The sequence below is a fragment of the Anas acuta genome, chromosome 15 (assembly GCF_963932015.1).
Source record: "Anas acuta chromosome 15, bAnaAcu1.1, whole genome shotgun sequence".
NCBI classification, from domain to species: Eukaryota; Metazoa; Chordata; class Aves; order Anseriformes; family Anatidae; genus Anas; species Anas acuta.
The window spans coordinates 5,697,176-5,724,164 of NC_088993.1; the positions used below are offsets into that span (position 1 = coordinate 5,697,176).

At 58.3% G+C, this 26,989-nt stretch overlaps 3 protein-coding genes across 7 annotated transcripts in view; all 3 read left to right on the forward strand.

The window, feature by feature from the left end:
• The first annotated feature begins 789 nt into the window (after positions 1–789).
• On the forward strand, positions 790–14,971 carry PRR35 (proline rich 35). Of its 3 annotated transcripts, none has more exons than XM_068699476.1 (3): positions 790–1,311; positions 8,897–10,708; positions 11,436–14,971. In XM_068699476.1, exons 1-3 carry the CDS (start codon positions 1,100–1,102, stop codon positions 12,367–12,369), a joined length of 2,958 nt encoding a protein of 985 aa, XP_068555577.1. In that variant the 5' UTR covers positions 790–1,099; the 3' UTR covers positions 12,370–14,971. The 3 variants fall into 3 exon arrangements, with proteins under 3 accessions (XP_068555577.1, XP_068555578.1, XP_068555579.1); XM_068699477.1 differs by having other exon boundaries at positions 8,900–10,708; XM_068699478.1 differs by having other exon boundaries at positions 8,997–10,708.
• A 4,359-nt stretch (positions 14,972–19,330) lies between these two features.
• On the forward strand, positions 19,331–23,655 carry NHLRC4 (NHL repeat containing 4). Its single transcript, XM_068698796.1, has 2 exons — positions 19,331–19,928; positions 21,555–23,655. Exon 2 carries the CDS (start codon positions 21,571–21,573, stop codon positions 22,624–22,626), a length of 1,056 nt encoding a protein of 351 aa, XP_068554897.1. The 5' UTR covers positions 19,331–19,928; positions 21,555–21,570; the 3' UTR covers positions 22,627–23,655.
• Positions 23,656–23,702: 47 nt separating this feature from the next.
• Positions 23,703–26,989, forward strand: part of PIGQ (phosphatidylinositol glycan anchor biosynthesis class Q) — a 34,109-nt gene continuing 30,822 nt past the window's right edge. The window contains exon 1 of one of the 3 annotated variants that reach the window (XM_068698791.1): positions 23,703–24,026. Coding sequence is in view for 1 of the 3 variants with exons in the window: in XM_068698789.1 (XP_068554890.1) it covers positions 26,507–26,530 (24 nt within the window). In the remaining 2 variants the exon portion in view is untranslated. Of the gene's footprint in view, positions 24,027–24,777; positions 26,531–26,989 lie in introns of those variants that run through there. The other 2 variants (XM_068698790.1, XM_068698789.1) reach the window with 2 other exon arrangements.

Below are 26,989 nucleotides of genomic sequence, written 5' to 3' on the forward strand. Positions count from 1 at the left end.
GTCGCCGTTCCCCTCACCAGGTGCCGGCACCCTGGGGTGCGGGGAGGCAGCCGTGCCCCAGAGCCGCCCCAAGCTGTCCCTCTGCTCACTGGCCCGGGGTGGGGGGTGGCAGCCGGCTGTCCCCGACCTTCCCGCGCGCAGATGGCACGGGCAGCCAGCACAGGTGGCCCTGTGCCGCGGCAGATTGGGGCCGGCTGCCTGCTACGCGCCCGGGAAGGGCTGCGTCCCCGCCACGGCTCGGGGACAAGAGCGAAGGCAGGGAGCGGGGAGCTGAGGGGGCAGCAGGGACAGCTGCAGGTCCCCACGCTGCTGTGCCCGCCGTGCACGGTGCCAGACCCGGTACTGGCACCAGAGCCCTGCTGAGCTGTAAAATGCTGAGCCGAGGACACAGCCCGGTGATGGGGAGCCTGTGGGTCAGCAGCGAGAGGGGATGCAGGGTCCCCTTGCTCGGCCCCAAAGAGACAAGCCAGGCCAGAGCAGTAGATGATTTGGGGAGGGTCGGATTTTCAGAAATTGCATTAAACTATGCACAGGGGTCCCAGGGCACAAGCTCTAGGATGATGGCAGGGCTGTCCCAGTACGAGGGGCTGCGCAGAGGGGTCATCCTGCACCGCTGGAGGCACGGTGCACGAGGCATCAGGGCACGGGCTGCAGCAGGTAAATGATTAATGCCGCAGAGAGCCAGCCTGGCACCCTGCCCATCGTGTGTTGATGGGAGAAGGTGACGCCAGGAGGGGAATTTTTGCACCCAGGGCTGCCCACGCCACCCCACGGGGGCGAGGGCTGGTGCAAGGAGCCGGCCCCGAGCTGCTCACGCACCCAGCCCCAAACCCGTGTGCCGCGCTGCCTCCCGAGCACGTTCTCCTCCAGCCCAGCTGGTTTTGCTCCCAGCCTGCTCCGTCTGCGCGCATTAAAGCTGTTTCTAGGTCTGAACTGCTTTTGGCAAGCCGGGCTCCTGTTGGCCTGTCCCTCTCCCCACCGCCCTCCCCAGCCCCGGCACTCAGCCCCACGCCAGCCCCCGGCCGCTCCCCCTCCCTGGCCGCAGCTCTGCCAGGGCCATGGCAAATCAGAAAGAAGCCTGCGGGGCAAATCGGTACAAATGAGACCGAGCAAGAGGGTGGGGAGGGACGGTGAGGGAGGGGGGAATGACTCCTGGGTTCGCGCTTCTGTTCCCGAGTTTGATGTTGTCTGCAAACAGCCCTGTAAATGCTCGGGAGCAGCATCCGCAGGCACCTGCCCCGCTCCTCTCCGTCCCAGAGCAGAGCAGGGGCCCGGCCGGACGCTCAGCGCAGGCGGGGAGCGGGCTGAGCTGTAAGTCCTGCCGATTCGGGGCCCGTCGGGGCGGGAAGGGGTTGGTGGACAAGGGGGACGAGGGGCAGGGGTGACCCCGAGGACAGCACCCCACTGAGGACCCAGAGAGGGAAGCTGTCCCGAGGCGAAAGCTGCCGTATCCCCCTGGTTTGCATTGCCCCCAGAAATCATCCCAGTGAAAACGGGGAGCCCGGCAGCGTGAGCTGGGGCTCAGGTGCCAAAGGGATGTGTGGGTGCTGGGAAAGGGCTGAGCAAACTGTAGGGACGGGGGCACTGCGGGGAAAGACACCGCTCGGCACGGGGCTTAAATCATTTCACAGCGCTGCTCTTTGATCCAGCCACCGAAATTTTTGCAAAGTGTCGCCGCTCCATCTTATCAAAGGCGCTCGGCACCGGGAGGTCATATGGGGCCTTTCTGCTTGGATTGCTCTCCTAATGACATGTCCAATTGCCTTTGCCGGGAATTTGCTCACGCGAGTCTTTGACAATAGAAAGTTTGTGGCGGATTTTGGACGCTTTCCCCGCTGCCGTGTGGCGTGCTGCGGAGGGCTGACTTTGCTCCCGACTGGGAAGCGAAGCAACGTGTCGGGGATCAGGCTGGGCACGCACAGGGCACGGATTCATTTGGCGTGCTCTTTCCCAAGGACTGCATTTTCCTCTCCGTGATCACAGAAAAATCAAGAAGAGCAATTTGTTTTTTTAGGCTTGGAGATGTGATAAATGTTTGTAATCGCAAAAGACAAACACAAACGGAGGGAAGGTATGAGACTTAGAAGTAAGACAATATTATCCATATTACCCATCTTTTTCCCTCTAAATTCTTCCTAACGGGAGCAAAAACTAAATGTAGGCTGAGGTGCTGAATTTTGAAGGTTAGTTACTGCGATGTTTAATGGTGCCGGATAGAGATATACCAGAGAATTCATACCAGAGAATGAATGTTTGCAATAATTTTGACAATTAAATCAATGGATCATGTAATGAAGAGCATTTCACAGCACACAGCATTCTCAGGCTCTTAAAAAAAAAAAAAAAGGGAGTAAAGAAATGAGGTGGGTAGGTCCCAAATGTGTATCAGCAGTGGCAAAGCCCAGGACCGACACGGGGCAGGCTTGGGGCACTGCCCCTGGGTTTTCTCACCCCTTCTGGTGTTTCAGAGCCCAGCAGTGCTGCGGTGCAACCCTGGTTTGGAGGAGGGAGGCACAAAATGACCCCTCCGGAGCCGACATGCGGTGCCGGACACACAAAAATGCGGCTCCATGGCTATTTTCCGTGGTCCCACGGCACAGAAGAGGTTAAAAAGCTGCCTTCCCAGCTTTACACCGGTTAATAACACCCAGCATCCAGCCCCAGTGGCTCTGCCTCAGGCCGTTAGCCTTCCCGGTCATTACTTGGCCATACAGACCCGGCTGGGGCGCTGTTGGAGGCAGGGTCACCTCCGGGCCCCAGCGATGCCGAGGGCGCGGGGTCCGGGCTGGGAGCTGGGAGCTGGGAGCTGGGAGCGGGGCGGCCCCAAAGGAGCAGGGAGCTGCCTCTATCCACGCTGACACAGACCCAACGTCCTCACCAAGGAGCAGAGCGGCTGCTGCTGCCTCCAGGGGAGCAAGTGGCCTGCAGCGCTGCAAATGTTCCTGCCCAGGACTAAATGTGCGTTTTGGGGGAGAGCCGCCCGCAAAGCGGCTGCGGGGAGCGGTGCCACCTCTCCTGCACAGCTATTCCCTGCTGGCACCGTGTCCCCTGGTGCTCTCTGCTGACAGCCAGCACTTCCAGCACGTTATCCCCCTGGAAAAGACTCATTTTAATTCTGTAGAAGGTTCTTTGGGGTGTCCCCCCCTTGCTGGCCCGGAGTCAGGGTGATCCCATGCTCCTGGCTGCTTCATCTCCTGCACCTCCAGTGGGGTCGGTCCCTCCCGGCCCACACCTTCCCTCGCTGCTCCCACTGCCCCTTCAGACAGCAGAGCACCACTTGCCATTCCGTTATTTATTCAGCAGCTGGAGGAGATTGGGCTGGATTTTGTGGGATGTGGTCTCCAAACTGCACCGGACCCTGCCCTTGAGGCTGGTGCTGCAGTCCCTGCTGCGTGCTGCAGAGCTGGAGCAGCACCTCCCACACCCCCCTCAGCTTCTGCCTTGAATATTGCCAGCCCAGGCACAGCCAGGGTGGATTTACCTGCTGCGAGGAGAAAAGGGGCTGTCTGCACAGGGGAGAGATGCAATGTTTATGGGATTTAGCAGGGTCTTTGGCTGTGGTCTCCATAAGGCAGGCAAGGAGCACGTCTGGGTGCGAGGCAGCCAAGAAGCCAGGTCCATGACACGAGATTGGGAAAGATCCTGAAGGGAGCAGGAAGCATCAAATGGGGACGGAAAGGCAGGGACGGGGAAAGCTGAGGGCAGCGTTTGTGATGTCCATGCGTGGAGAGCCTCTCCTGGAGCAGAGGGAAAGGAGGTGAGGGTGCAGCAATGGACGCGTGCAGGAGCAGAAGGAACTTGGGCTGCGAGGCAGAAGGTGGGCTGGGAGAGGAGGGGTGAAGGTTTCGTGCCCCAGTTCTCAAAGGAGATTGCACGGAGTTGAGCTGGAATACGCTGAATTTTCTGGTTGTTAAATGGAGAATGATTCAGAGGAGCAGGACGCATGAGCAGATCATACAAGCACAGCGGGTTCTTCGTGGGAGAGAGCTGGCTGAAGCACGGGGTGAGAGCAGGGTTGTATCGACAAGGGGACACCTCTGGGGTGCCTTAAGGTGACACTGTGAGAGCTGCCCTCTGCCAGCCCAGCAAAAGCGAAGGAAGGAGGAGATCTCCTCCACTTCTTACCCTCCCATTCCCAGTGCATTTAAAGAGCGTGAAATGAGTACGTGGAAAGTGGAAAGGAGGAGAAAGTGTCTTAGTATTGGTGCTCAGGGACTTGAGCACAGAAGTTTCAGAAGGTTGTGGGGCCTTCTGGAGGGTCCAGGGGAGATGAAATGCACCCCGTTGTAGGACAGAGCTCACTGCTCTGCAGGGGAGGTGGTGGGGTGCGTTGTGTCCCCAGCCTCGTGGGGACCCGGGCTCATAAAGGGTATAGAGATGGACCACCAGCCCCAGAGGTGGGCCAGGGGGAAGGCTGCGAGGACATCCCCAGGGCAGGTGGTCCCAGGCTGTGGGACACCAACGTGGGGCTGTCAGACCTCACATCAGGCCAGCGAGAGAAGAAGAAACCTGGGGCCACTTTCCCCTCTACCCAGCCACACATTTTCATCTGGAGACTGATGTTGCCTTCACATCTCCAGCTCTGTGTGCAATTGAGCCACGAAATCCACGGCGGGGTGCCCGTGCTCTCCTGGGGCTCCACGAGCAGGTGGAAGCAGAGGTGGAGGGAGAAGCAGGGAAACCCTGCGGTGGGGCCCAGACACGAGCTCGTGCGGGTGGCTGACGTGATGTGGAGAGACAGACTCACATCTCCTCAGCAGGACCTGCCTCCTGCCCTGGGGGGCTGCGGCACGGAGGGCTGCGGGAGGAAAGCCTTTTGTGGTGGAGAACGCTCGCCTCTATGGGGAGTAGCCTGGAGGCTCTCGCGGCCTCGTCTCATCTCTCCTGGAGCCTGTGAGCTGCGTGGCACGGGCGGAGGGCAGCAGACAAGGCTCCGACCCAGCGGCGCTTGGTTGAACGCTCGCCACCACGCCGCTTTCCACGGGGTTGCCTCGGGGGGACTTCAGGCTAAGTGAGGCTCAGGGAGAGACGGCTGCTTTCTGGGGACGGGCTGGAGGCAGAGAGCTCAGGAGAGGTGAGGGATGTAGAAACGCTTCTTGAACAAGGGCACAAGAGGGAGAAGAAAATTTGGACCCAGGAGTAGGGAAGGCACAAAGGTGCTGTGGCTCGTGCACGCAGCAGGGAGCGGGTTCATCATGGGGCTTGCAGAACTTGCTCCAGAAGGTAGCAGTGCTCACCGAGACGGAGCCACCTCATGTCATGGGCTGGTGTTTGGGGTCAGACTGGCTTGGGGGCTGCAGGCGGCCCTCACCAAAAGCTCTCCGTAGACACGAGCTTTCCAAAGCAGAAACTCCGGATCCTCCAAAATGCTGGAAATCTAAAGGTTGGGAATCCAAACGCGACCAGATTTTTAGGCAATTGGGTTTGGACATTTTGCCTGTAAAGCCGTTTGGGCTGCATAAAGGTGAAAAAAATATTTAGAGATGAGTGCTGTCAGCGGAGACCAAGCAGGAGGAAGGCAAACATCCAGGTGGGCATTGTCCCAGATCTGTTGACACAGGGACCCCAAAGGATGGCCTCACGCCGTTGTTTTATGGCACACGAGAGCAGTTCAGCTCTCAGCCCCCACACGGGTTGAGGTTCAGGGTGGTTGGGAGCTCCTGGGCCCCACGAGGCTTCCCCCCTCGTCCCAGTGCCTGCTGCTTTGCCATGGCCAATTGCCCTCACCCCAGCCTCTGATAAACGCTTAAAAGCTCAAATCACACAACCTCAGGCTATGAAAACAAAAAAAGGACCCGATAGCCGCTAATAGCCAAGTAGCCCCTGCAGCAAAAGCATGTAGTGTAGGGAAAGTGGTTTGCATTGATCGGCGGCTCCCCGCTGCCACCCGCTCCCTGCAAAGCCTCTCTGCCGGCTCCAGGCTCGGCACTGCTGAAAATGGGATAAAACCCCCCAGAAAGCACCAAATTGGTGGGTTCTGGGTAATGGCAGGAAAGGGAGGGTTTGTGGGGCTGGATCAGGGTAAGTGGCACATCCCACATCCCCTGCTGCAGGAAATGCTGCTGGCAAATTGCCCCGCAGGGACCACAGAGGTAGTGGCGATGCCCAGACCCTGGAGCACGAGTGGTTTAGACACCAGCGTGTGGGGATGTGTCTGGCCCCTGCGGTTGTCCCTGACACACAGGGTGACAGCTGTGTAGGGTGGAACCAGCTCACGAGACCACAGGACCCTCAGCCCTTCTCCCATGGCTCTTATTCCTTGTCATGTCCTGTGGGAAAGGCTGATGGCTACCGATTTCCATGGTGCTGTGGCTCCCTGGCAGCCTACGCACTGCGTTGGAGGACTTTGAGGGCAAAGGGAGGACAGCAGTTTGAGAGTGGGCTCCTTGCTCCAGCCAGAAAAGCTCTGAGGTGTCTGCAAAGACAGGTGTCAGGGCAGGTTCTCGGTGGCAGGGCTTCTCCGATGGACGTGCTGTGAAGACCTCTTTGAAGCAGCCCCCTCCACTTCAGCAGTGCTTTTGTCTCTCCCTTCCTTGATCAGGGTGCTCGGATATGGCTATGTAAGGGGGGAGAGGGCTGCAACGGCTGGCCCCGTGTCCAGCTTCAGCCTGGAAAGAAGGTGGTGAAGCAGGGGTGTGATGGCGAGCCTCAGACTCCCCCCACGAGGTCAGGGACTGTGGTCGCTGTCCTCTGCAGCCGAAATATTGGGGGGCATCGAAGGGAACTTGGGGGAGGAACCGGCTGAGGAAGCAGCACGGTGTGCAGGGAACTCCCTGCTGCAGGATGTTTTGGGGGCTCAACATTCCCGAGGCTTCAAGAGAAGCCCCTGTAGTTTCGTGGAGTGGGTGCCCCAGAAGCACCGTGTCTGCCCTGGGGATGAGCTGCGGTGGCTGAGGTTTGGGGAAAATTGGAGCAGTACCGTAGATGCTTGCCCTACATCCTGGGCATCTGTTTCAGTTGTTATTAGAGGCGTGAGCCGGGTGGGCTGCTGATGCGATCCAGTCCAGCTGTCCTTAATGTTGCATGGATCGCTTATAACCCTGCAGCTCAGGCTGGGTCTGAGATTTTTTAAAGCGCTGGAGCACCAGAGACTGCGTAGCTCTTTCCTGAGCATCTCTCCCTTCTTCGCTCCCTTTGTTTCTCTGTCTCTTTCTTTTCCCCTTGCCCCTCCGCTCCTTCCATCTGACCGTGCCCCCCTCCCCGCATCCTGGGGAGGAGAGCAGGGATGCTGCAATTCCCAGGCACAGGTGCACAGTCCCTGCCGCGCGCTGCCCCCAGGCACGGCCCCGCACGGCCGCAGCTGACAGCCCACTGGAAATAATGCGTTGTGGCAGAGCGAGACTCAGCAGACCACGAAGATCTGCTGGTGCGGGAACTGCTCAGCAACCAGGAGCCACAACGCCTGGCTCCCGGCTCCGCAGGGCCTGATCCAGCTCTGGAGATGCCTGCACTGCGCCCAAGCCTTCCTCCCCGACCCCTGGCTCTCAATCGGGGCATTTTCCCACCCCATCCCCGTCTTTTCTTCTGCTCCCCCCTTTCCGTTCCTCTCCGTTGTGCTGGGAGGTGGGGGTGGCCATGTCTCCCTGTCCCCATGCTCTGTGCTGTCCCCACAGCACCAGATACAGGGGGAACGGCTCCCGCAGCAGGGTCGGAGGAGAAGGACCAAGTGTACAGGAACGGAACAAGCAGTTCCAGTCTCCCAGGAAAGATTTAATCTGCCTCTGGTGTATAAACAGCAAGTGTTTGTTCAACTGACCTGCAAACGTGCGGCACGAGGCACGGCTCCCACTCGGCTGCTCCGTGTTTCTTGCCCTCGGATGAGGAGGGGGGACAGGGCACAGCCCAGTCCAGGGCCCGCGAGGCTGCACGGAGCTTGGTGGCTGGAGCCAGGAGTGATGCTGGGGAGAAGGGGGAGGATGTGGCCAGGTGCTGTGGCTGCGCGGAGGGCACCCATCCTGCACAGCCACCTCCACATCCCTTCTGCTCGCCTGGCTACCACAGCTCCCAGCCGTGACGCACGCAGGTGGCCGAGGTCTCAAGGACAAGCCGCGGGCTCTGGGCATGGTGGTGACCCCCCCAGGCAGGAGGCCCTGAGCACTGCCTGCACATCCCGCTGAGATGGGTCAGTTCTGTACCCGCTGCTCCCCTGTGAGCTTCAACAGGTTCCAATCAAAGTAGGGGACATGGGTTCATGGCACAGGGATTTTTTTTCTCAGTGGCAGGGTCAGCTTCCAGTTCAACCGGCACGTGGGCACACTGCTCTGTCCCCAAGTCCTATTCCCTGCCCCCTGTTCCCACTGCAGGCGGGATGCCTGATGACAGATCTCAGTAAGAGAGTGGGAAGGGTCCTCCGCAGGTCCTCCCTGTTCTGGCCTACAAATGCTCTTGCTGTGCTCCACGTAAGAGGTGGGTGGTGATGCCACCTGGTCCTGGTGGTGAGCAGAACGTGGAGGAGCCCCCAGCACATGAGAGCATCCTCCAGCCCAGCACAGCCACCACCTGAGTGCGGGGCTGGTGGCACTGTCCCTGGGGGCACAGGGCATGAGGAGGGCCCATGAGCAGAGGGTGCCTGTGGACGCTAAGGATACCTGGGACTCTGCAACCTTGAATCAGCCCTCGGGTGCTGCAGCCAGGCTATGGCTGGGCTGGGCTGGGTGCACACCGGTCCGGTGGGGACAAGTGCCCATGGCAGCTTGGAGAGGCCGCCTGAACCTGCCCTGGCCGCTCTGGTCCTGGCTGCCCTGCCTTGGGCCTCCCTTGGGCTCAGACCACGCTGTCCCCAGTGTCCCAGCTTGTTTCTCTGCATGGCCCCAGGTGCCTTCGGTGATCTGGAGATGGGGCTGCCCATATCCAGCAGCAATGTCAGGTTAAAGTCAGTCCGTCTGCCTCTCCCCAGCAGGTCTGTCTGTCTGACCATCCTCTCTGACAACGTCTGTGCACGAGAAGGGCTTGGCAAGGCTGCACAGCTCACCAGATCCTGCGTTGTCTCCTTCCAGGGCACGCAGCAGTCCCCGGGGAGGTGCAGGGAGATTCAGGCTCGGAGCCCCTCCATTCTCACCAGGAGCCGTCTCCAGGTACCCACTACCATGTCCAAGGATGACGTGGGCTGCAAGCTGACCTCTGTCTACAAGCACAAGGAAAGGAAGCCAAAAAAGCCCCACTACATCCCGAGGCCATGGGGCAAGCCGTACAACTACAAGTGTTTCCAGTGCCCCTTCACCTGCATGGAGAAGTCCCACCTCTACAACCACATGAAGTACAGCCTGTGCAAGAACTCCCTCTCCCTCCTCATCGAGTCCGACTGGCCCTACAAGAAGGGCAACCTGCTCCACCCCGAGCTGCGGCTCCTGCACGCCACCGAGGCCACCCGGCTGCGTGGGCGCCGGGACGAGCCGGAGACCTGCGACTCCTCGGCCACATTGGGAGGGTCGGGGAGGAGCAAGCAGCCCCCTGGCAGGGATGGGCACGAGGAGAAGCAGATGCCAGGCGTGGAGATCCTGCCTGCTGAAGGGGCTGGTGAAGAAGGCGGCCCGTTCCAGGAGGAGGAGGAGGATGTGGCTGGCCTCTTGAGGCAGATGGATGCGGGGGAGAAGAAGGAGAAAAACGAAGAGGCGGGTTGCCAAGGTGACCCAGCTGAACCAGAAGTGAACACTTTGGTCTTTGGTTTCAAGAACAAGCGAGACAAACCTTGCAAGGAGGTGGAGCCCGACTTCATCATCACGGATGTCTTCTCCCTCAAGAACCATGTCATGAAAAGCAGGGAAATGGCCTCCCCAGACCTAGAAGCTAAGCCAAAGCATTGCAAAGTGCCAAAGAAATGCCTGGCAAGCAGTGGGATCCTCATGGAGCAGTGGAAACTGGTGGCAAATGGGCAAAGAAGGAACACGCCTGAGGTCTCCCCACCTTGTACTGACAGCAACATCATCCCTTGCTACCCCCCTCCAGCGTACAGTGACTACCACGAACCTCAGGGCCTCAACCTCTCGCTTCTGGGTATTAACTACCCGCTGAACCCCAGTCTCTTCTCCTACCTGAGCCCCACCGTGGCCAACAGCGCGACCACTCACCCGCACCTGGCTCAGCTGCCCTTCCTGGCCTCCACGGCCCAGCTGATGCACCCGCACACCTCCCATTTCCAGCCCCTGCAGAGCCCCGAGCGCTCAGCCTTCCTGCCCCGCTTCTACTACCCCCTGCTCTTTGAGCACACCTTCAGCTCCACCGAAGGCAAAATGTCCTCCAGCAAGCCGGAGGCCCAGCAGCTGGTGGGCTCCGTCCTGCCCACGCCTCCCCAGCCCAAACCTCCCAGTGAGCCGACCAAAGCGGGGCTGCTGAAGGTCCCGGTTCTGAAAACGACTTTTCCTTGGCCCAAAGGCGGCAGGGAGGAGGCCGCCTCCGAGCTCAGCCACGGAGCCATGCTGGGGCAGGAAGAAGAGGAGAAGTGGCTGTCCCAAGAGAAGGAAAGCAACCCAGACTTGGGCCTCAACAACCTACGCAAAAAGCCGGCCACTGACATCTACCAAAATCTGGCAGGGATGAAGGATGGCACTTTTGTCCCCAACGCCATCCGGAAGGCAGAGCTGCCGGCAGTGACCTGTCTGGAGACCAGCAGCCCCGCGGGCAACAACCTGAAGAGGAAGCTTACCTCCAGTGATCTGGATTTGATAGGACCTGAAATGCTGATGCCTGGAAAACTCAGCTACCAGAGCAGGTAAGGTGTCTGATTTCTGCCTCTTCCTTACATCTGGCTGGCCCTAAGCACCATCTCCGTACCCTGCTGTATCCCCGGTCCACCCCTTGCCTCTAGACCATGCAGTGAGTCTCCAAGGGCTCAGCACACTCCATGCTGGTGGTCCAGCCACCAGACAGCCAGCTCCCACCCACGGCAGGGCTTTCTGCCCTCCAGGACCTGAAAAGCCTTCAGGTGTGTCCAGGCACCTGGGCTGTGTCACCTCTTGCTGCCCCTTGCTTTCCCCATCTCATACGGAGCCAGAAGCTATGTGGGGTCTGTGCAGTGTGGACCTGCGCTCCCCAGACACCAGGGAATCTCCTCTGGGGTCCCCAAGTGTCCCACAGTTGCTGGAACAATTGTTGACTATTTTTAAACATCCACATTTACATTCCTTTGATTTGCCTTCTGGTTTCAAAGCCCAGAGGGAGGGTCACGCTTCCAAACATTTCCTTTTACCCGGGGCTAGAAATGTGCACAGCTCCTTTTAACAAAATTTCAGTTCCTCCCCTGATTGTGCACGTCCAGCTGTGGCTCCAAGAAAAATGTCACGGTCAAAACCACAGCTTTTGGCACCCAGAGGAACCTTCCCTGGAGAAGCTCTCCGTGCTTTTCTGTCTCCACCTGCCTCTTCCCTGTTCTCAGGCTGGCTGCAGAGATCCCCCTCCAAGTGCCCTCCCTAGTGACTGTGTCCATTTCTCCCTTGCAGTGGTTCAAGGGCCAACACCGGCCACATCCCCAAGGTCCTGGATCACTGGCACACGGATGTCCTTGCAGGCTGGCCTGAGGAACCGGAGAGGGGCAACGACTCCGAAGTCCTGCCCTTGGGGGGTGCTGGCCCAGACCCCAGCCTCTGCAAGCAGAGCAGACCACAAGAGACTTCTGCCACCGTGACAGACTCTGAGGCTACGACCGTGCTTATCGGGGACCTGTCCAAAACCTTAGAGGAGTACCAAGAGGTGGAGAAGAAACTGTCAGATCTGGCGAAGGAGGACACTCCCGGGCAAAAAGAGCTGAGGGACCAGCTAGTCAAAATCCGAAGGGAGCTCTACCACATCCACCAGGCACTGGAGAAAGCCACCAAACCCCACGAGGGGCCTCTGGACCTCTCGGTGAAGAGATCCTCCGAGGGTCCGGAGAAGGGCCAGCAGGCCAAGAAGGAGCCATGCAATATGGGCCTGGCCAGCGAGAAGCTCCACGGCAAAGACCAGGGCACCCTCACCAAATGCACGGCCACGGGGGATGCTGGAGATGAGGAGGGGCTGCCGAGCTGCCTCCTGGAGGCCGAGAACAAAACCATCGACTTGCTGATCAAGATGAGCCGCTCCGAGAGCCTCCGGGCGTCCTCCTCCGAGGACCACCTGGGCGCAGTGATCAAGGCCGAGGTGCTGCCGCTCAGCGTGCCGCTGGAGCTCCGGCACGTCATGGAGCCCTACTACAGCCGCACCACCAAGTGCGAGGCAGACTCCAGCGTCCTGCTCTGCTCTGACGGCAGGTCCGGCGCCACCCAGGGCCCTCAGCTCCCGGTGGCCGCCGAGGACGGGCCCCTGGGCTGCCGGGCCATGCAGCGCTCCCTGTCCTGCGGCCTGCCCAGCGAGACAGACGCCATGTGCGTCCACAGCCCTCTGCATGCCGACCCCTAAGCCCACCTTGCTTGAAAGCTCCTGGATCTCACTAGCCACCTCATGCTTGACCTTCCTCCTGTCCCGCCTCTCCGCTCCCCCTCTTCCCCACAGCTGAAAGCTTCGCCACTGCCCGACCCCACAAGGCCCAAGAAAAACCTTGTGCCCCACAAGGCCCAAGGCCTTGTGCCCCTCTCCCCACCGTCCTCCTGGGCTCTGCATGCTCAACAGCCTCCGCTCCCCTGTCCTGGAGCTCGCTTTGAACGGGAAGTCACTAGCAGGCAAGAAAAGAAAGCTGCTAAAAGCACCGGGCTTTCAGCAGGAGGCTCATCCACCCTTCTCATCAGAGACACTCAGGGACTTGTGCAGCCCAGCTCCCGTGGCTTGCAGACAGGGGCAGGACCACAAATGGGTGTCTGCAAGGCCAAGCCTGAGTCCAGATGTGGTTGTGCTCAAACAGGTTCTGGTTGTCACCCTTGTACAGAGCAAAGCCGTGGCTGCTTCGTCTCCTGGTGGCTTCAGGGTCACAGCAGGCAATCGGTTGCCCAGATGGACCCACCCAGAGGACAAATATTTTCCACGCTGTAGACACAAGAACATCCTCCCAGCCACGATGACACGAAGAGGTGTGAGACACCTTGCCTCAAACCACAGCTCCACACTTGGGTGCTGAGCCCTCTGCCGAGAGGCTCCACGAGGACTTGCCATGCATGGGACTGCTGGGCTGTGGGGACACGTTCCTGCCCACAGCTCTTCCCGTGTCTGGCTCCTTCTCTTGCCTTTTCCACAGAAATGAACTTCCCTCCCTCTGTCCCCTCGGCCTCTCCCCATGCAGACACGATGCACGTTCCTCAAAACGACCCATGGCCCTGCAGGGTACCACTCCCACAAGCTCCTGCCCACTGCTCCTAATTCCACAAAATGTTGTTAAATGGGACAGCAAAATGGGTGAGGCGATGCTGCCGTGAACCCCACTGCTCAAGGGACAAACACCTGAAAAACAGCTGCAAGGGGACTTTGGGATAGGGGGCTACCTGGCCTGTCCCATGCTGGAATGACCCCGAGCAGCTGCTCCCCAGCTGGGTGGGGAGCCAAGCGCCCTGTCCCCTGCCACCACGCTGGGCAGCATCTGTTTTGGCCAGGAGGTCCCCATGCCTGGGCCAGGCTTTCCTGGGCTTCTTACTAGCACGGTGGGTATAGCATGCTCTCCTTGGCCCTTTTTCTTTCCCTCCACACTCCGTTCAAGAGATGGTGAGTTCTCCTGCCAGCAGCCAGGGCCTCCACTGACTTGACTTGGCTGCTCCTTACCACAATGAGAAGAACCCAGATGGGGGCAGGAGGAGAGCCAAAGGGGACAGAAAGCAATGCCACAAACAGGGGACCCATACAGCCCAGCACAGGAGCTGTAGGCACTGGCTCTTCTCTGGGCACAACGAGGACAATGCTACCGTGGGTGGCTGAAGAAGGCAAGGCCCACATGCAGCCTGGGGCTCCCAGGTGCTTTGATGGACCCAAGCAACAGAAAAAGCTGACTCTCCTCACCAGATTGCTCTCTAAACAAAGCTTGCTACTTGTCTGTGGGGTTTATTTCTCACTCGCCATGGCCCTTCTATGGGCAGCTCCACATCTTCATGGTGGGTCATGTCCTGCTGCTTCCCAGCATGGCCCTGGCTCCATAAGGTTATTGAAGACCAGGAGACCTGACCATAAGAAATCCCAGGGCTTCAGTGCAAGATGCTCGATCCTGGAGCCCAGGAGAGGTGGAGTTGGGTCCTTCTTTCTGGGTTTGAACAGTGCTGTGATCTTTGGGTGCCATAACATCACCAGCACAGCAGCCCTCTCCATACCAAGCACCTTGCTCACACTACCCACTCCCCCAAAGCCTATCCATCTCTCTCCAGCCTCTTCTGCCACCCTGTGCCGCTGTCACCCCATGCCCATCCTGCCACCCCACCCCTTCCCATGTCCTTCATCCCACAGTTTTCCCCTGCACCAGCATCTCCCCATCCCATCTCAGGGCTCCCTGCTCTCTCCCCCACACCAGCTTCTCTGCATTTTCCATGCCAGACCCCTTGCCTCTGGCCCAGGGAGAAGCACAGAAGCTGGAGCTCTGTTTTCCTGTGGTATCCATTCCTGCCCACTTGGCCCTTACCTCCCCTGAGAAACATCAGGACTTTTGGGTTCCTCTGCCTGCCCTGGAGCCCCATCTCCTTCCAGCCCCGAGCATCGTGCTGTGTCTCCCAGCAAATCTTGGGCACCTGTGAGTCCCCAAGAGACACAGCTGGGGGAGCTGGGCTCTGTGACCATCAGCCATGGACTTCAGCAGGAGGTCAGTGCCCAGACCACCAGGCAGTGCCACCTTTCCCCCTTTTCAGCTGCTGTATTGCTTGAACACAGGTCGCCTCCCCTCCATCCCAGCACCCCAAGCTGGGACCCACCCTGCTCAGCGGTGCCGGGGTGGCAGCCGGTGCCTGCAGCCCTGGCTGCATTGCTCACGGCCTCTCCCGCCTCCGCAGAAAGCTGGAGGGCAGGTGGGAAGCAGAGGGCAATCACACTATTTATTGTTCACAGTTCTACGAATGTACAAAACAAAAACCAAACCATTAAAGGGAAAAACCTCCAAGCGGGGGCTGCTGCCGTCCTATTTGTTGGTTCTGGGCACTGCAGCTCTCCATCCCGCCTCCAGATTTCGGGGGCTCAGGGTCAGCCTCTCGCCGGGTGGGGCCAGCTGCTGGCACTGGCTGCAGGCAATCAGTATTTCTGTGTGTGTAGGTTTCTTCTGCCGGATCAGCACTGAGACCCCCACCCGCTTGTCCCACCGCCTTGTCTGAAGCCAGCTGTCAGCAGAAATGCCACGCAGACCTGGTGTCTGGCTGTGGGGACAGTGAGCATGGCTGTCCCCGTCCTCAGAGCTGGCAGCATGGCACCGACATCTCTTCCTCCCCAGTGCTAGCACGGGAAGGAGCAGAGACAAGAACATGGGGTCGAATCCTGCACCCCCAGTGGCACCCTACCTCGCCCCCATCCCAGTGGTGCAGCACCCACTGGAGAGGACGATTCCCCTTCCATGGCCACTTGGGGCTGTCCCTGCCCCATGCTCCTGCTGCATGGCCCCGGGAGCCTCCAGGAGGCGGCCAGCCCATGGCACCCTTCCAGCCCCAAAGGTGGAAGCATTTCCCTTTGCATTTATAAAATGGATGGGAGTTGAACTACCGGGGTGCCTTATCCAGGCTGCAATCTGCACCCTGGGGGCTCTCAGCCCACTCCGGCTCGGGGCCCATTACACGGCTATTTGCTCACCCTAAAGGCATCTGATAGCTGACCATCACCCGCCCTTTAGGGCCAGCCCACCTGATAGCCATCTTCCTCGGTCACGGTTGACCAAAGTCCCCCAGCTCACACGTCTCCTCCCCCGGTTTCCTGCAGCACCAAGGCCGGTCCCCGTCACCCACTGGGGGACCCCACTGAGGCCGAATTCTCCCCCATGCCCAGCGAGGCCAGCAGCCCCCCTCTGTGGGGTGGGGGGCCACGGGGTCACAGCAGGTCCCCAGCACTGTGCGGAGCCCAGCAGCTCCTGGTCAGTGGAGCTGCACGACTTTTATGGGTTTCTTACCCCAGGTGGGTACAGCTGCTCCTTCTCAGGTATTCCTTCTCCTCCGGGTTCAAGAGCAAAGGACGGCTTGGGGATGGGGGGGGGGGGTAAGTTTCCTAATAAACAACCCTCCAGGGAAGGCTTATCTCGGGCAAGGCAGTAGGAGGAACAAGACGTCAAGGTTCCTTGTGCAATAAGAGGTTGTCACCCTCCCCATCCCACTGGCACAGGGACGTGGCCCCAGGGAAGCCGGGAGCAAAGCTGGGCCCCTGGGGGTGGGTTTGCTGCACCCCAAACCCCTTTCCCAGCCATGGTGGCTTGGCTGCGCCCAGCAGGGCCAGCAGCAAGAAGCAGATGGAGGCACAGCCCTGCGCCCAGGGGACGAGGGTGCTGCCACGGAAAGCCATGCTGGCAGCGTGCTCGCTGTGCCTCCCAGGGCTCAGAGCATGTTTCACGTCGAGGCACACAGCAGTGGGCAGCCGGGGGGATGTGACGGTGAGGTGGGAGCCATGCGTGGCGTGGTCAGGGTGCTGGGCGCTCACTCGTGGCGGTGGGCTCCCAGGTGGAACCAGCTGGGCACGAGAAGTGGTTCCTGCCCAGCACAACCAGTTCTCTCCTACCTCAGCGCGGGCAGGCCGGAGCTCGGAGCAGTGGAAAGTTACCGAACGTGGACTAAAGAAGGGCCAAGGTCGGCAAGGAGATTTCTGAGCAGACGTGTGAAGCTGCAGAGACGACTTGGAGCGGAGCTGCTCCGTCTTGGGCAGGAGGGGGCAACGAGCTGGCCTTGAACTGTGAGCTGAGGGCAGGCAGGGCTTGGAGCTGGGACAACACACCACGAATCGCCCCAAAGGGTCCTGCCCCTGCCTGGTGCTTCCCACCTGGGGAAAGGGGACAGGGAAAAGCATGCAAGGTTTTCTTTCTGCCAGAGTAGTGCGTGCTGTGGAGCTTCTCCAGGACCTTAAGTGAGGAGAAGTGGTGTTTTGAAAGTGTCCTAGAAGGTATCAGCAGGGCCAGGAGGGACCAAAATCCTCTGTGCCCCCTCTTAGGTCTTCTCAGTCCCTGCCCTGCCTGGAAGGACCTGCATGCCAGGAGCGAGCAGGGCAGGATGCAGCCCTCCCCACCTCCACCACCCCAGGCAGAAACGTCCCCAGGGCTGGTGGCACATCAGGGAGCGACCTGCAAGCAGCACAGATGTGCTGAGATGTGTGGCTGATCTGCAAAGCCGTGCAGGCACCATGCGCAGTGCTCCCTGCTCGCCCTGAACCTGCTGCTCACAGCCCTTTGCTGCAGCTCCTGGCATCGCAATTGCCTCGGTGGCACCGCTGCCTCCAGCCCTCTTGCTGTGTGACTGTCCCAGGGCTCTGCTGGGACCACAACTTGTGAGCTGCTGGGATAAGAGTTGAGCTCTCCATCCCCCTCCACGTGCTGTCAGAGTGGGCAAGCAGGCAGGGGGAGCCAGCCCACCTCCTCGGCTTCATGGGAGGAATAAGAGCACACAGGAGATGCAGGAGATGCTGGGCACCAGGGCCAGGTGCCACCCCAAAGCCACCCATGGCCCAGAACTAGGCTCCACCAGCCCAGGGACAGATGAGGAAGGGGTGCCATGGGGGGGCTGTGTCCCAGGCAGCCAGACTCACCCATGGGGCAGCTCCCACAGGGAAGGAAGGGGTTTGTGCCAGCACCCAGCTGCTCCACACAGCTTTTTTGGGGTCAGACTCAGCAGGGAGCTCGGTGCCGTGAAGAAGATGAACTTCCTAATCCTCCAGTGAGCCCCGTGAGAGCAGGAGGCTGTGCAGGAGGCACAGGGCTTTCTTATCACTCTGCCAAGGGAGCTCAGCCGCTATCAGACACGAGAGAATCTCCCTGGTGGGCCCGCTGACTGCCAGCGGGGACCTGGGGGTCTCACAGGTGGACACCTTGTCCCGGGGCTGGGGGCACGGCAGTTTTAGGACTTCCCACCCAATGCTCTCACAGCAGTGCCGGGACCCCGCTGGCTGTTGCAGAGAGGCACAGGCAGGGTGCGTTTGATCTTTCGATAAATTAATGTGGCTCAGCACCCTGGGTGTCCGGACAGACGGAGCCGCCTGGTGTCTGTGCAAAGCCACAACAAGCTCGTGGCCAGCTCTGGCACCACGGGCAGACGGACCCCTGCCCACCGCCCTGCTTCGGGTCTGTCCGTGAACAGTCTCAGCCAAAATCTCCCCACAGGGACAACGAGCCCTCCATGGACGCCGTGCCCACCCATGCCCCCTTCCCTCTCCCCAGCCCCACAGATGTCTTCTAGATGGGTTTGTGGTTGTTTTATTTTTCCACAGCTCCACATCTAGGTAGCAATCCCACAGCACCAACCTCCTGGCACGTGTCCACGGTGCCCGGTGGGTGCTGTGCCCGTCCCCTGAGCACGGGGACTGGCAGAGATCCAGGGCTTGAGCTCCCCGGTCTTTGTGCTTCACTTGTGGACAACTGAGGCAAGCCGATAGCCCCAAGTCAGGGGAGGAAAAACCCCAATGGGAGAAGTTCTCTGCTAATGCCTGCCAGTGCCATGCTCCAGGAAAGCCTGAATCGCTCCTAAACTCTCTTCCCCCTGCTCCATCTCCAGCGCTGGCCACCGCACCGTGCCCCTCGCTTTGAACCCTGCAGCTCCCAGTGCTGGCGTGGGCAGGGGCTGTGCCGTGACACAGGCGTCTCCTGAGGTCCGGGGGTGGCTTTGAGACGGGTTGTGACAGAGGCACGGTCCTGCAAAGGTGAACGGGAGCCCCAGGGCCAGGCTGTGTTTGTTTATCCTGGTGATGGAGCACACCACAGCGAAACAAAAGGTCAGGCCCTGTTGCCCTGGGAGATGGTTTTTGAAGCTTGCCTGCTGTCCTCAGATGGAGTGGCCCCGGTACTTGTCATGTCAGGTTATTTTTGTAATTTTGGCTGGTCTGAAGCAGCCCCCCAGACCCTGTGAGCTTCGGGAGCACACCGATAGCACCAGAAGGGCCCCGGGCAGCGAGCCAGGAGCTCCCAGCCCTGGGCTTCAGAGGCAGCTCCCCGTCCCACAGCTCCCACAGCCAGCCAAACCCAACCACCTCCACCTCCAAGCACCCCAAAAGGTGGCGGGAGCCTGATCCAAACTTCATTAACTTTGGCCCATCTGAGTACTGGACAGACACAAACTTCTTCAAGCCCAGGGCCACATTTAAGGCAGATGCTTTGAGCTCAGCCCCAGCCAGAGTGGACCAAGCACTGTGCAAAGGCAGCGCTGCTGGGGAGGGAGGGCAGGCTCTGACCAGCACCTTGCAGGTGGGGCCCAGCTGATTCTGCTTTTACTCCCCACTCCCTTTGCTTGAGCAGAACCCATAAATGCCACCTTCAACCCTGAACATGACCTTCCCCAGCAGAGGGGAGCCAGGGTTGAGCCATGTGGAGCTGGGCTCTTTCCTGAGAGATTCTCCACTGGACCTCAAACCCTGGCGCTGCAAAAATCCCCCGTCTGCTTCTGTGAGCAGTGGCACTGAGGCACCCAACCACACACGGCACAGGCTGGGGGCACACAGAGGGGCACAGAGAAGCAGTGAGACAAGCCAGGAGTCCTGATCCTGTGGGACTGTTCCTGAACCACCTCCTGAAGCTGTCTCACTCAGGTGCAGCATATCGCTCCCGTCACAGAGACCTCTGCATAAAAGCCCCAAATTGCCACAACACCTGGGTACCTTGGGGTCACTCCTCCCTGGATGCTGGAGGAAAGGCACCTTCTTTCCGGGCACGAGACCAGCAGGGAATAAAAGCTGCGTGTATCAGCCCTCGTCTTGCTGCTTCTGGTTGTCAGCACGAGGAGCTGTCGTGTTTATCCAGACTCAAGGGCAATCGTCCGTCACTAACAACACAAGGCAGCGCAGCACCCTCAGCCCCGCTGCCCCAAGCCTGGCGAGGGAGCAGGACAGAGCCAGCAGGAGGGCAGTGCCACCGGGCAAGGACGGGCAGCCCTGGGACGTCGGGACAGGAGGTATGAGCTGGGCTCCTGGCCATGCGTGCAGTCACTGAGCTGTGCCAGGGACGGGCTTAGGACCATGAACGAGCAGCTCAGGACACGCCACCGGGATGTGATGGCACCTTTGGGTGCCCAGCGTCAGGGGAGCGAGGTGGACACTCCTGGCATTGGGTGTGCTGCGGCAAGTCCACCTCGTGACTGCCCAGCTGGTGACTCAGTTTCCCCCAGTGTAAAATCAAATTTCTTGGATTTTGAACTTTGCTCGGTGCTGAAGGAAGACCCCAACACGTCCTGGCTGCAGCAGAGGTGGAGGGCTGCTGGAGGGCTGGTGGAGGGCTTGCTTCCACCAACAGGTCCCTGCTGCCGGGGGCCTGAAGCACAACCACTGTACCTGTACTTCAGGGAACAAGGTGGGAAAGCTGTCCCCAAGCCCCAGATCCAGAAGAAATTGGATTCCTTCCATATTCACACTCATTCCCTCTGTCGCCTAGTTGCATTTGGTATCTCTGCAAGTATTCGAGGAATGAATTTTCAGACAATTGCAATATTTGCACCTGGGAAGGGCAATTTGCCTCCAGGATGCCTTAGCCCAGTACAACAATTTAGCTGTGGTTTGGGGAAGCTTTACTTTTGCAGGCACCAAAGCCCACATGCTACCAGACACTCATGGGACCCAGGGTAATCAAAGTGAAGCAGTGGCTTGCAAACAACTCAGACCAGCTGAGCACGTCCATTTATAATAATAATGATGACCACATTTAAAGCAAAATTAACTTCTGTCTCTTCAGGAACTTTAATAAGGGCACGTTTTTCTTACCAGCTCCTGGCTGTGTGTTAGAAGCCATACGATATCCAGTCCCTGGAGAGCAGATAGCAGAGCAGGGCTGTGGTCTCTGGTTTTTTGGACAGCTCATTCCTTGGTACTTGTGTTCTTAAAAAAAAAAAAGAAATTGTGGTTCTCCTGGTGGCTCTCACATCTGCCAGAAAGCTTAACCTGTTTCTGAATTGGTTGCGTAGGCTGAAACCGGCTACCAGATCAATACCTCCCTTTTTCTTCCTGTCAAGGCATTAGCTGTTTCAGGAACAACTTAATTTATTTAGGCAGGGAGGGGCTGCCTTTAGCAAAGGCGTGCACTGGCCAAGTGTGAAATTGTACCACATGGGAGTGGAGGAAGAGTTAGCCTCAGTTTCTGAGGTGCTAAAGTGGACTGAGAATGCTTTGGGGAGATGTGGCTTACAGAAAACAGGGTCAAGAAGTGTTAAGGGCTGAGAGAAGCCACTAATCTCATGAACGGGAGAGGTGCAGATCACATCCAGCGCACTCACATGCAGGGCTCTCCCTTACGCATAAATCCTCGGGGCAGATCTGTCAGCAGACAAACTCCCACCAAAGCCCATGGACCTTTTTGGTTGCAGATCCAGCTTTCCATCTCTTCAATTTTTGTGCCGCTGTCCCTGTTTATATTCGGAGCACCTAGTTAGTGGGACAGGCTGAAATCTTGCCTCTGTTGCATGGGGGTGAATGCAGCCCAGCACTGACACCTTGGCCCTGGGCAAACAGCAAACACCTGGGCTCAGAGCATGTTCCCAGAGACAGCAGCAGGCAGGGCCAGTAACTTTCCTATCACTTCCTCCAAACAGGGACACGAGACTTGCCATGGACTACGCTCTGGAGACCAGCCAGCAGAAGGAGAAACTTCTGAAAGCCATCTACACCCTCCAGCTGAAGTCAATTGCCACGTATCAGACAGCCAGCCCTCTGCTGAGCAGCCAGCAGGGCATGGGCATGGTGACACACCACCACGTCCACCAGCTGGCAGACAAGACCAAAAGCTTGTGTAGAGACCTGGACAACATCAAGAACCTCCTCCACTACTGCCGGGACGACCTGGTCCGGCAGATCCCCAACCCCACAGGCAGCCGCTATGGGGGAGTAAGCGGAATCCACTGCTCCCTGGAGGGCTCCATCTACGTGACAGCCGAGGCTGCTCCCTGGGTCCACGTCCTCAGCAGCACAGGCAAAACACTGCAGTCCCTGCCCTGCCGGCAAACGGGGATGGAAAGTGGCACTTTCCTGCCAGAGGACGTGACTGTGACTCGCACAGGAATGGTGGCTGTAGCCGATATGGTAAACGGAGCTGTCTGGGTCTTCAACCCTCACACCAGCCCCTCCAAGGGGGAATGGATAAAGATCAGAAAGGTCGGTTCCCCCAGGGGCATTGGAGTAGACTCCACGGGCAAGATCTTGGTAGCAGACTATGCCCAAGGCCAAGTCCACAGCTTCGCGCTGGACCGTGCCTTCAAGACATCGAACGTCCGCTCGGTCCCCAACCTGCAGGGACCTCGCTACGTCAGCCCCGCGCCCAACGGAGGCTTTGTGATAAGCGAGGAGTGCGGGGACGTCAAGGTGTTCACGAGCAGCCATCAGCTCGTCTGCTCCCTCGGCAGCAAATACGGACACCAGTTCGGCAACCCGGCGGGGGTGTGTGTTGACGTGGAAGGCAGCATTGTGGTGGCAGACGAGCAGCGCCGCACGGTCCACTTGTTCCCGGAGAGCGGGGCTCCTGTCTGCTTGGTGTCCACGGGGCTGAGGAGACCTGCCGGCGTGGCCTGCTCCTCCTTTGGGCACCTCTTTGTGGCAGACACAGGGGAGAATTGTGTCAAGGTCTTTAAATACCACGTGAGGCCCCGCCAGCCCTTGGGGACTTTGTGACAACCCCAGCCTAGCGCCTGGGCAGGGAGCGAGGCTGGTGCCACCACAACCCTGAGGAGCGTTGGGTCTGCAAATGATGCTGCTCCCACAGCCAGGCATCGTCCCCACACTTAACTTTGTTGCTCTCCAGCTTCTCCAGGTGGCAGAAGCAAGGACTGGAGCAGCGAAGGATCATCTCTGTGCCTCCTGGGTCCACCAGAGCACCTAAAGGACTGAGTTACTCAAAACCGAGAGGGTGGTCATGTACTGGGACAGGCTCCCCAGGGCTATGGTCACTGCATCAAGCCTTCCAGAGTTCAAGAAGTGTTTGGACAGTGCTCTCAGACATGTTTTAATTTTTAGGTAGTCTTTTGTGGACCCAGGAGTTGGACTCAATGATCCTTACGAGTCCCTTCCAACTCAGGACTTGATTCTATTAAAAATGGTTGTGTGCTGGTGTCTGGGAAACTCGTTATCACCACCCCCTTGCGTGCCTCTTCAAAGATAAAACAATTACTTCTCTTCCACACACACTCATTTTCTGTGGCCACAGTTCCACCTTCCTGAGGCCAGCGGCAGAGCTGTGCTGAAGGGGTAAGGCCAGGCCTTCAGGAGAAGGGGAAATGGCAGGCAACCATTGCATGCTGCGTTCCTGACCTCTACAGGGAAGCAGCGACTACTGCACGGCGTAGGCCGCCTGTGTGCATGTGCAGTGTTTACACAGCCCTGGGACTGTGCTGACCCCCAGGGCTGGGGGTTTTGGGTTTTGGGGTGCCACAGCCCTGCTGCTATCAGCAGAGAGCTGGCAGGGTGGAGGGAAGGGTGTTTTCCTGTCCTGCTCCAGGCATTGCTGGGGCAGGGTGCACCACCAGCACCGAGGCCTCTGTGGATGTGCTGAAGGCAGCGGCTCTGCTGCAGGGCTCTGAACCCACACAGGGCACCCAAACCCTCATCCCTCACCCCCAGTGAAGGGCTCCTTCCCCTTGCTGACCCCACAACCCAGGAGCGTGCCTGCAGGGGAGCTCAGCACCGCTGGCTGCCGGCCAGGGCATTCACAGGGGCAGGGTGCAGGGAGGGGGAAGGGGGTGCCAGCAGCAACGCCGAGGCCCTGCCCTGCCCTCCCCGGAGCGCTATCGGCTCCCAGGGCTGCTTATCAGCGGGCTCAGCCGGCAGCAGCGCGCCCAGCCCGGGGAGAGCCTCGGGGGCAGCACCGCAGGGGGAGCGGAGCCACCAGGGGCTGCGGCGGCGGCTCCGTGAGGCCGGGCCTTAAAACACAAAGCGGGGAGCGGGGCTGGGAGAAGCCGGGGGAGCGGAACGCGGCGGGGCCGGGCCTCGGCCCTACCCGGGCCGGCTGCGGAGCGCAGGAGGCTCCGGGCTGCCGGAAGAGGGCGGGCGGCGGAGCGGTAGGCGGCGGGCACGGGGTGCGGGGCGGCCGGGCCGGGAGGGGACGGGAGGGGATGGAGCGGGCCTGGAGCGGGCCTGCCGGCCCCCAGCGGCCCGCTCACGGCTCCCGGGAGGCCCGGGCTGAGGGGCGGAGGGTCGCGGTGCTGCACGGGGGCCTCCGTCCCTGCATCGCCCCGGAGGGGGTTTGGGGTCGGTGCCGGGGGGGCGGCAGGAATGGGAGGCTCTGGGCGCATCGGGGCTGCCTGCACGGATCCCAAACGGCCCCTGGGGGGGGCACAGATCCCAAATAGTCCCCGGGGGGGCACAGATCCCAAACGGCCCCTGGGCAGGACCTTCCCTGCCGGCCCTGCAGCAGCCCCCGGGCTGTGCTCCCTAACCCGAGCTGCAGCCGAGGTGTTTCGCTGGCTGAACGTGGGCTGGCTTTAAAAGCTGGGAAAGGTAAGGGGAAAAGCAAAATAGGAAGGATAAGAAGTGTTTCTCCTCCGTGAGAGTTTTTCCTGGGTGAGTGTGGCCGTCTCTTTTTACCAAAACAAAACAGAACAGTGGAAAATAAATGTTTTAATGAAAAGAGCCGGTTGATAATTCTCACTGCATGGCCAAGCCTGTAAGGTGGGGAGTTGTGCAGCAACGTGGGCAGGCTCGTGGCGATACGCTCAACTCTGACATCTCTTGAGGAAAAAGAATAAAAATGTAACTTTTAAAAAGATATCTGTCCAGTGTTACAGGTGGTAGCTTTGGTAATTAAAACAAGCTGGGAAAAAAACAAAACAACACATTCAAGGTCTTATTTTCATCAGTTTTCTCAGGGCTCTTTAAATTATCCAGCTCAATTTCAGGATTTTAAAATATTCAGTTATTGGTAAACTTTAGTTGTAAACTTTTTGGTGCTGCAGTGCAGCTAGGATGCGCTCACTCTAGCTAAACCTGTATCATTTTAAATAATCTGTGAGCTTATGTATGTAGGCACATTCCCAACGTGTTCAGTCCGTTGATTTATTGGTTGGTTTGTTGGTTTTGAGCCCCTGTATTTATATTTGTATCTTTTATTTTATTTTACCTGGGAGTACATATGAGACAGCAAAAAGAAAATGCATTTTCAAACCTAAATCTAACTTCAGAGTGTTTGTAAAAGAAAGAAATATGAAATGCAGGGGACAGATTTTATTTCACTTTTTTAGAGCCAGTCTGTTTAATTGTGTGTGTTAGCTTATTTTCACCAAAAAAAAAAAAAAAAAAGCCACCCTGGCCTTAGCTGTTTCAATAGAAGTGAAAGGTAAGCTTGGATGTCTTGGTTTTAGTCCGTTTGGGCTCTAAGAGTCGTTAAATATTGGTGAAAGACTGCATTTTTCAGTTGGACTGCAGGTCTTTTGTCTTTATCACACCTGGTGTCCTGCACCTTCACGGTCTCAGGACGTCACATCTGCCATTTCTCTCCCCTTCTTTTGGTACATTTTTCCACTTCACTTCCTCTTCTGCTGGAGGCTTGAAACCCTTTGGAAAAAATATGTATTATTTAAGGTTCTCCTGAGATCCTGCATCCTTGCAGGCTCCACGTCTCTGCAGTTATCCCTCTGGTCAAGTAGGAGGAGATGTCAGTCCTCTGTGGCCTCCAAATGCTGCTCTCGCCATGGGCAGGAGGGCCCTCAGTGCCTGCAAACACAATTCAGCAGCACGCTGCTAACAAAATCCCCCGCGAGCACCTTTACACCTGTTTGAGGGGAAACGCTGGGGTGAGCTTTGCACTAAAAGGGAGCATTCAGTCCCAGAGAAACCTTGCTCCTTGCAAGCACAGCAACTGCGGGGCTTCTCCGCTCGGAGGAGTGAGCTGTGCGCCGAGAAAACTTCACCTTTGCCTCAAGGGGCTGACAGCTCATCCGTGAGCAGATTTCCTACCACTGTATTTGGGAGGGCTGTGGGTCTGGCAGCAGGTTAATCACTTCCCTTTGCCGCTTCCCCATTGCCTACTCCGTGCCCTAGCAGATTGCCAGATGCTGGGATTTACGAGATCAATTGTCCTGCATTAAAAAGAGAGGAAAAAATAAAAACACCAGGGACCGCTGCGTCGTGCACCCTCTCTCCATGTTATAAACACGCTCTGTGTTTCTCTTTCCAACTGACTGGGTCCCTCGCAGAGGAGCCAGCCTGGGGGCCTGTGGAGTTTTCACATCTCTAACAAAGCACTGAAGGACAGAAAAGGACAGCGGGCGCTGGGTGCTGATTGTTCTGTGCCAGCGCCCTCCTTACAGCAATTATATTTCTGTTCGAAACCTCCACCTTATTTAAAGAGACGCTGTCAGCCGCCTCGAAGCTCCTTTTTACAAAAGACCTATAAAGCCATTGGGATGTTTTCTTAATGACCTGAAGAAAAATACTTTAGATAAGGGACATTGATAAAACGGATATGCCTCTCCTGGTTTGGGATCTAATGCATTGACACTGCTATGTAAACTTTAATGAGTTAATCAGGGTAGTCCAAGCTTATTGTCTTGGTTTCCAGATGAGGGGAGGGAGACTACAGGAGGTGAGTGATCAGTGGGTTTGTTACAGAACACGGCTCTGGGTTCCCAGCTGATAAAGGAGGCTCTGAAATCGTCCTCCTTTGTAGCATAAAGCAGTAGTTCATTGTCAGTAATAGGAGGAAATATTCCCCAGAGGCACTGCGGTGTGATACTGCCTAAGCAAGTGTGGGAAGTGCTCAGGAACATTCAGTGTCAGAACCGAGCTCCAAAGCTGGATGGATTCCTGGTCTCGGTGGTCCAAGAGGCCAGTGTGCCGTGGTGAAAGGCTGCTCCGGGGCTGGGAGAGGGCTTTGAAAACTTCACTGCAAAGACTGCAGATTGTCAGGGACCTCCTAGATGCTTCTCTGATCGAAAGGCCTGGTGGCTGTCACTAATGTCATTGACTTGTTCCAGTGCAGAGACAAGTAGTTGGACTTAGTGTTTTAAAATTCGGCTGGGCCCCCTTACCGGTGGCTTTAGCC

Excerpts from the sequence above, each read along its gene's own strand:
- NHLRC4 (XM_068698796.1), top strand. The coding sequence starts at position 21,571 with ATGGACTACGCTCTGGAGACCAGCCAGCAGAAGGAGAAACTTCTGAAA.
- PRR35 (XM_068699476.1), top strand. The coding sequence starts at position 1,100 with ATGAGACCGAGCAAGAGGGTGGGGAGGGACGGTGAGGGAGGGGGGAAT. Across the intron at positions 1,312-8,896 it reads GGCGGGGAGCGGGCTGAGCT|CAGGTCTGTCTGTCTGACCA; the intron begins GTAAGTCCTGCC and ends GCCTCTCCCCAG. Across the intron at positions 10,709-11,435 it reads AAACTCAGCTACCAGAGCAG|TGGTTCAAGGGCCAACACCG; the intron begins GTAAGGTGTCTG and ends TCTCCCTTGCAG.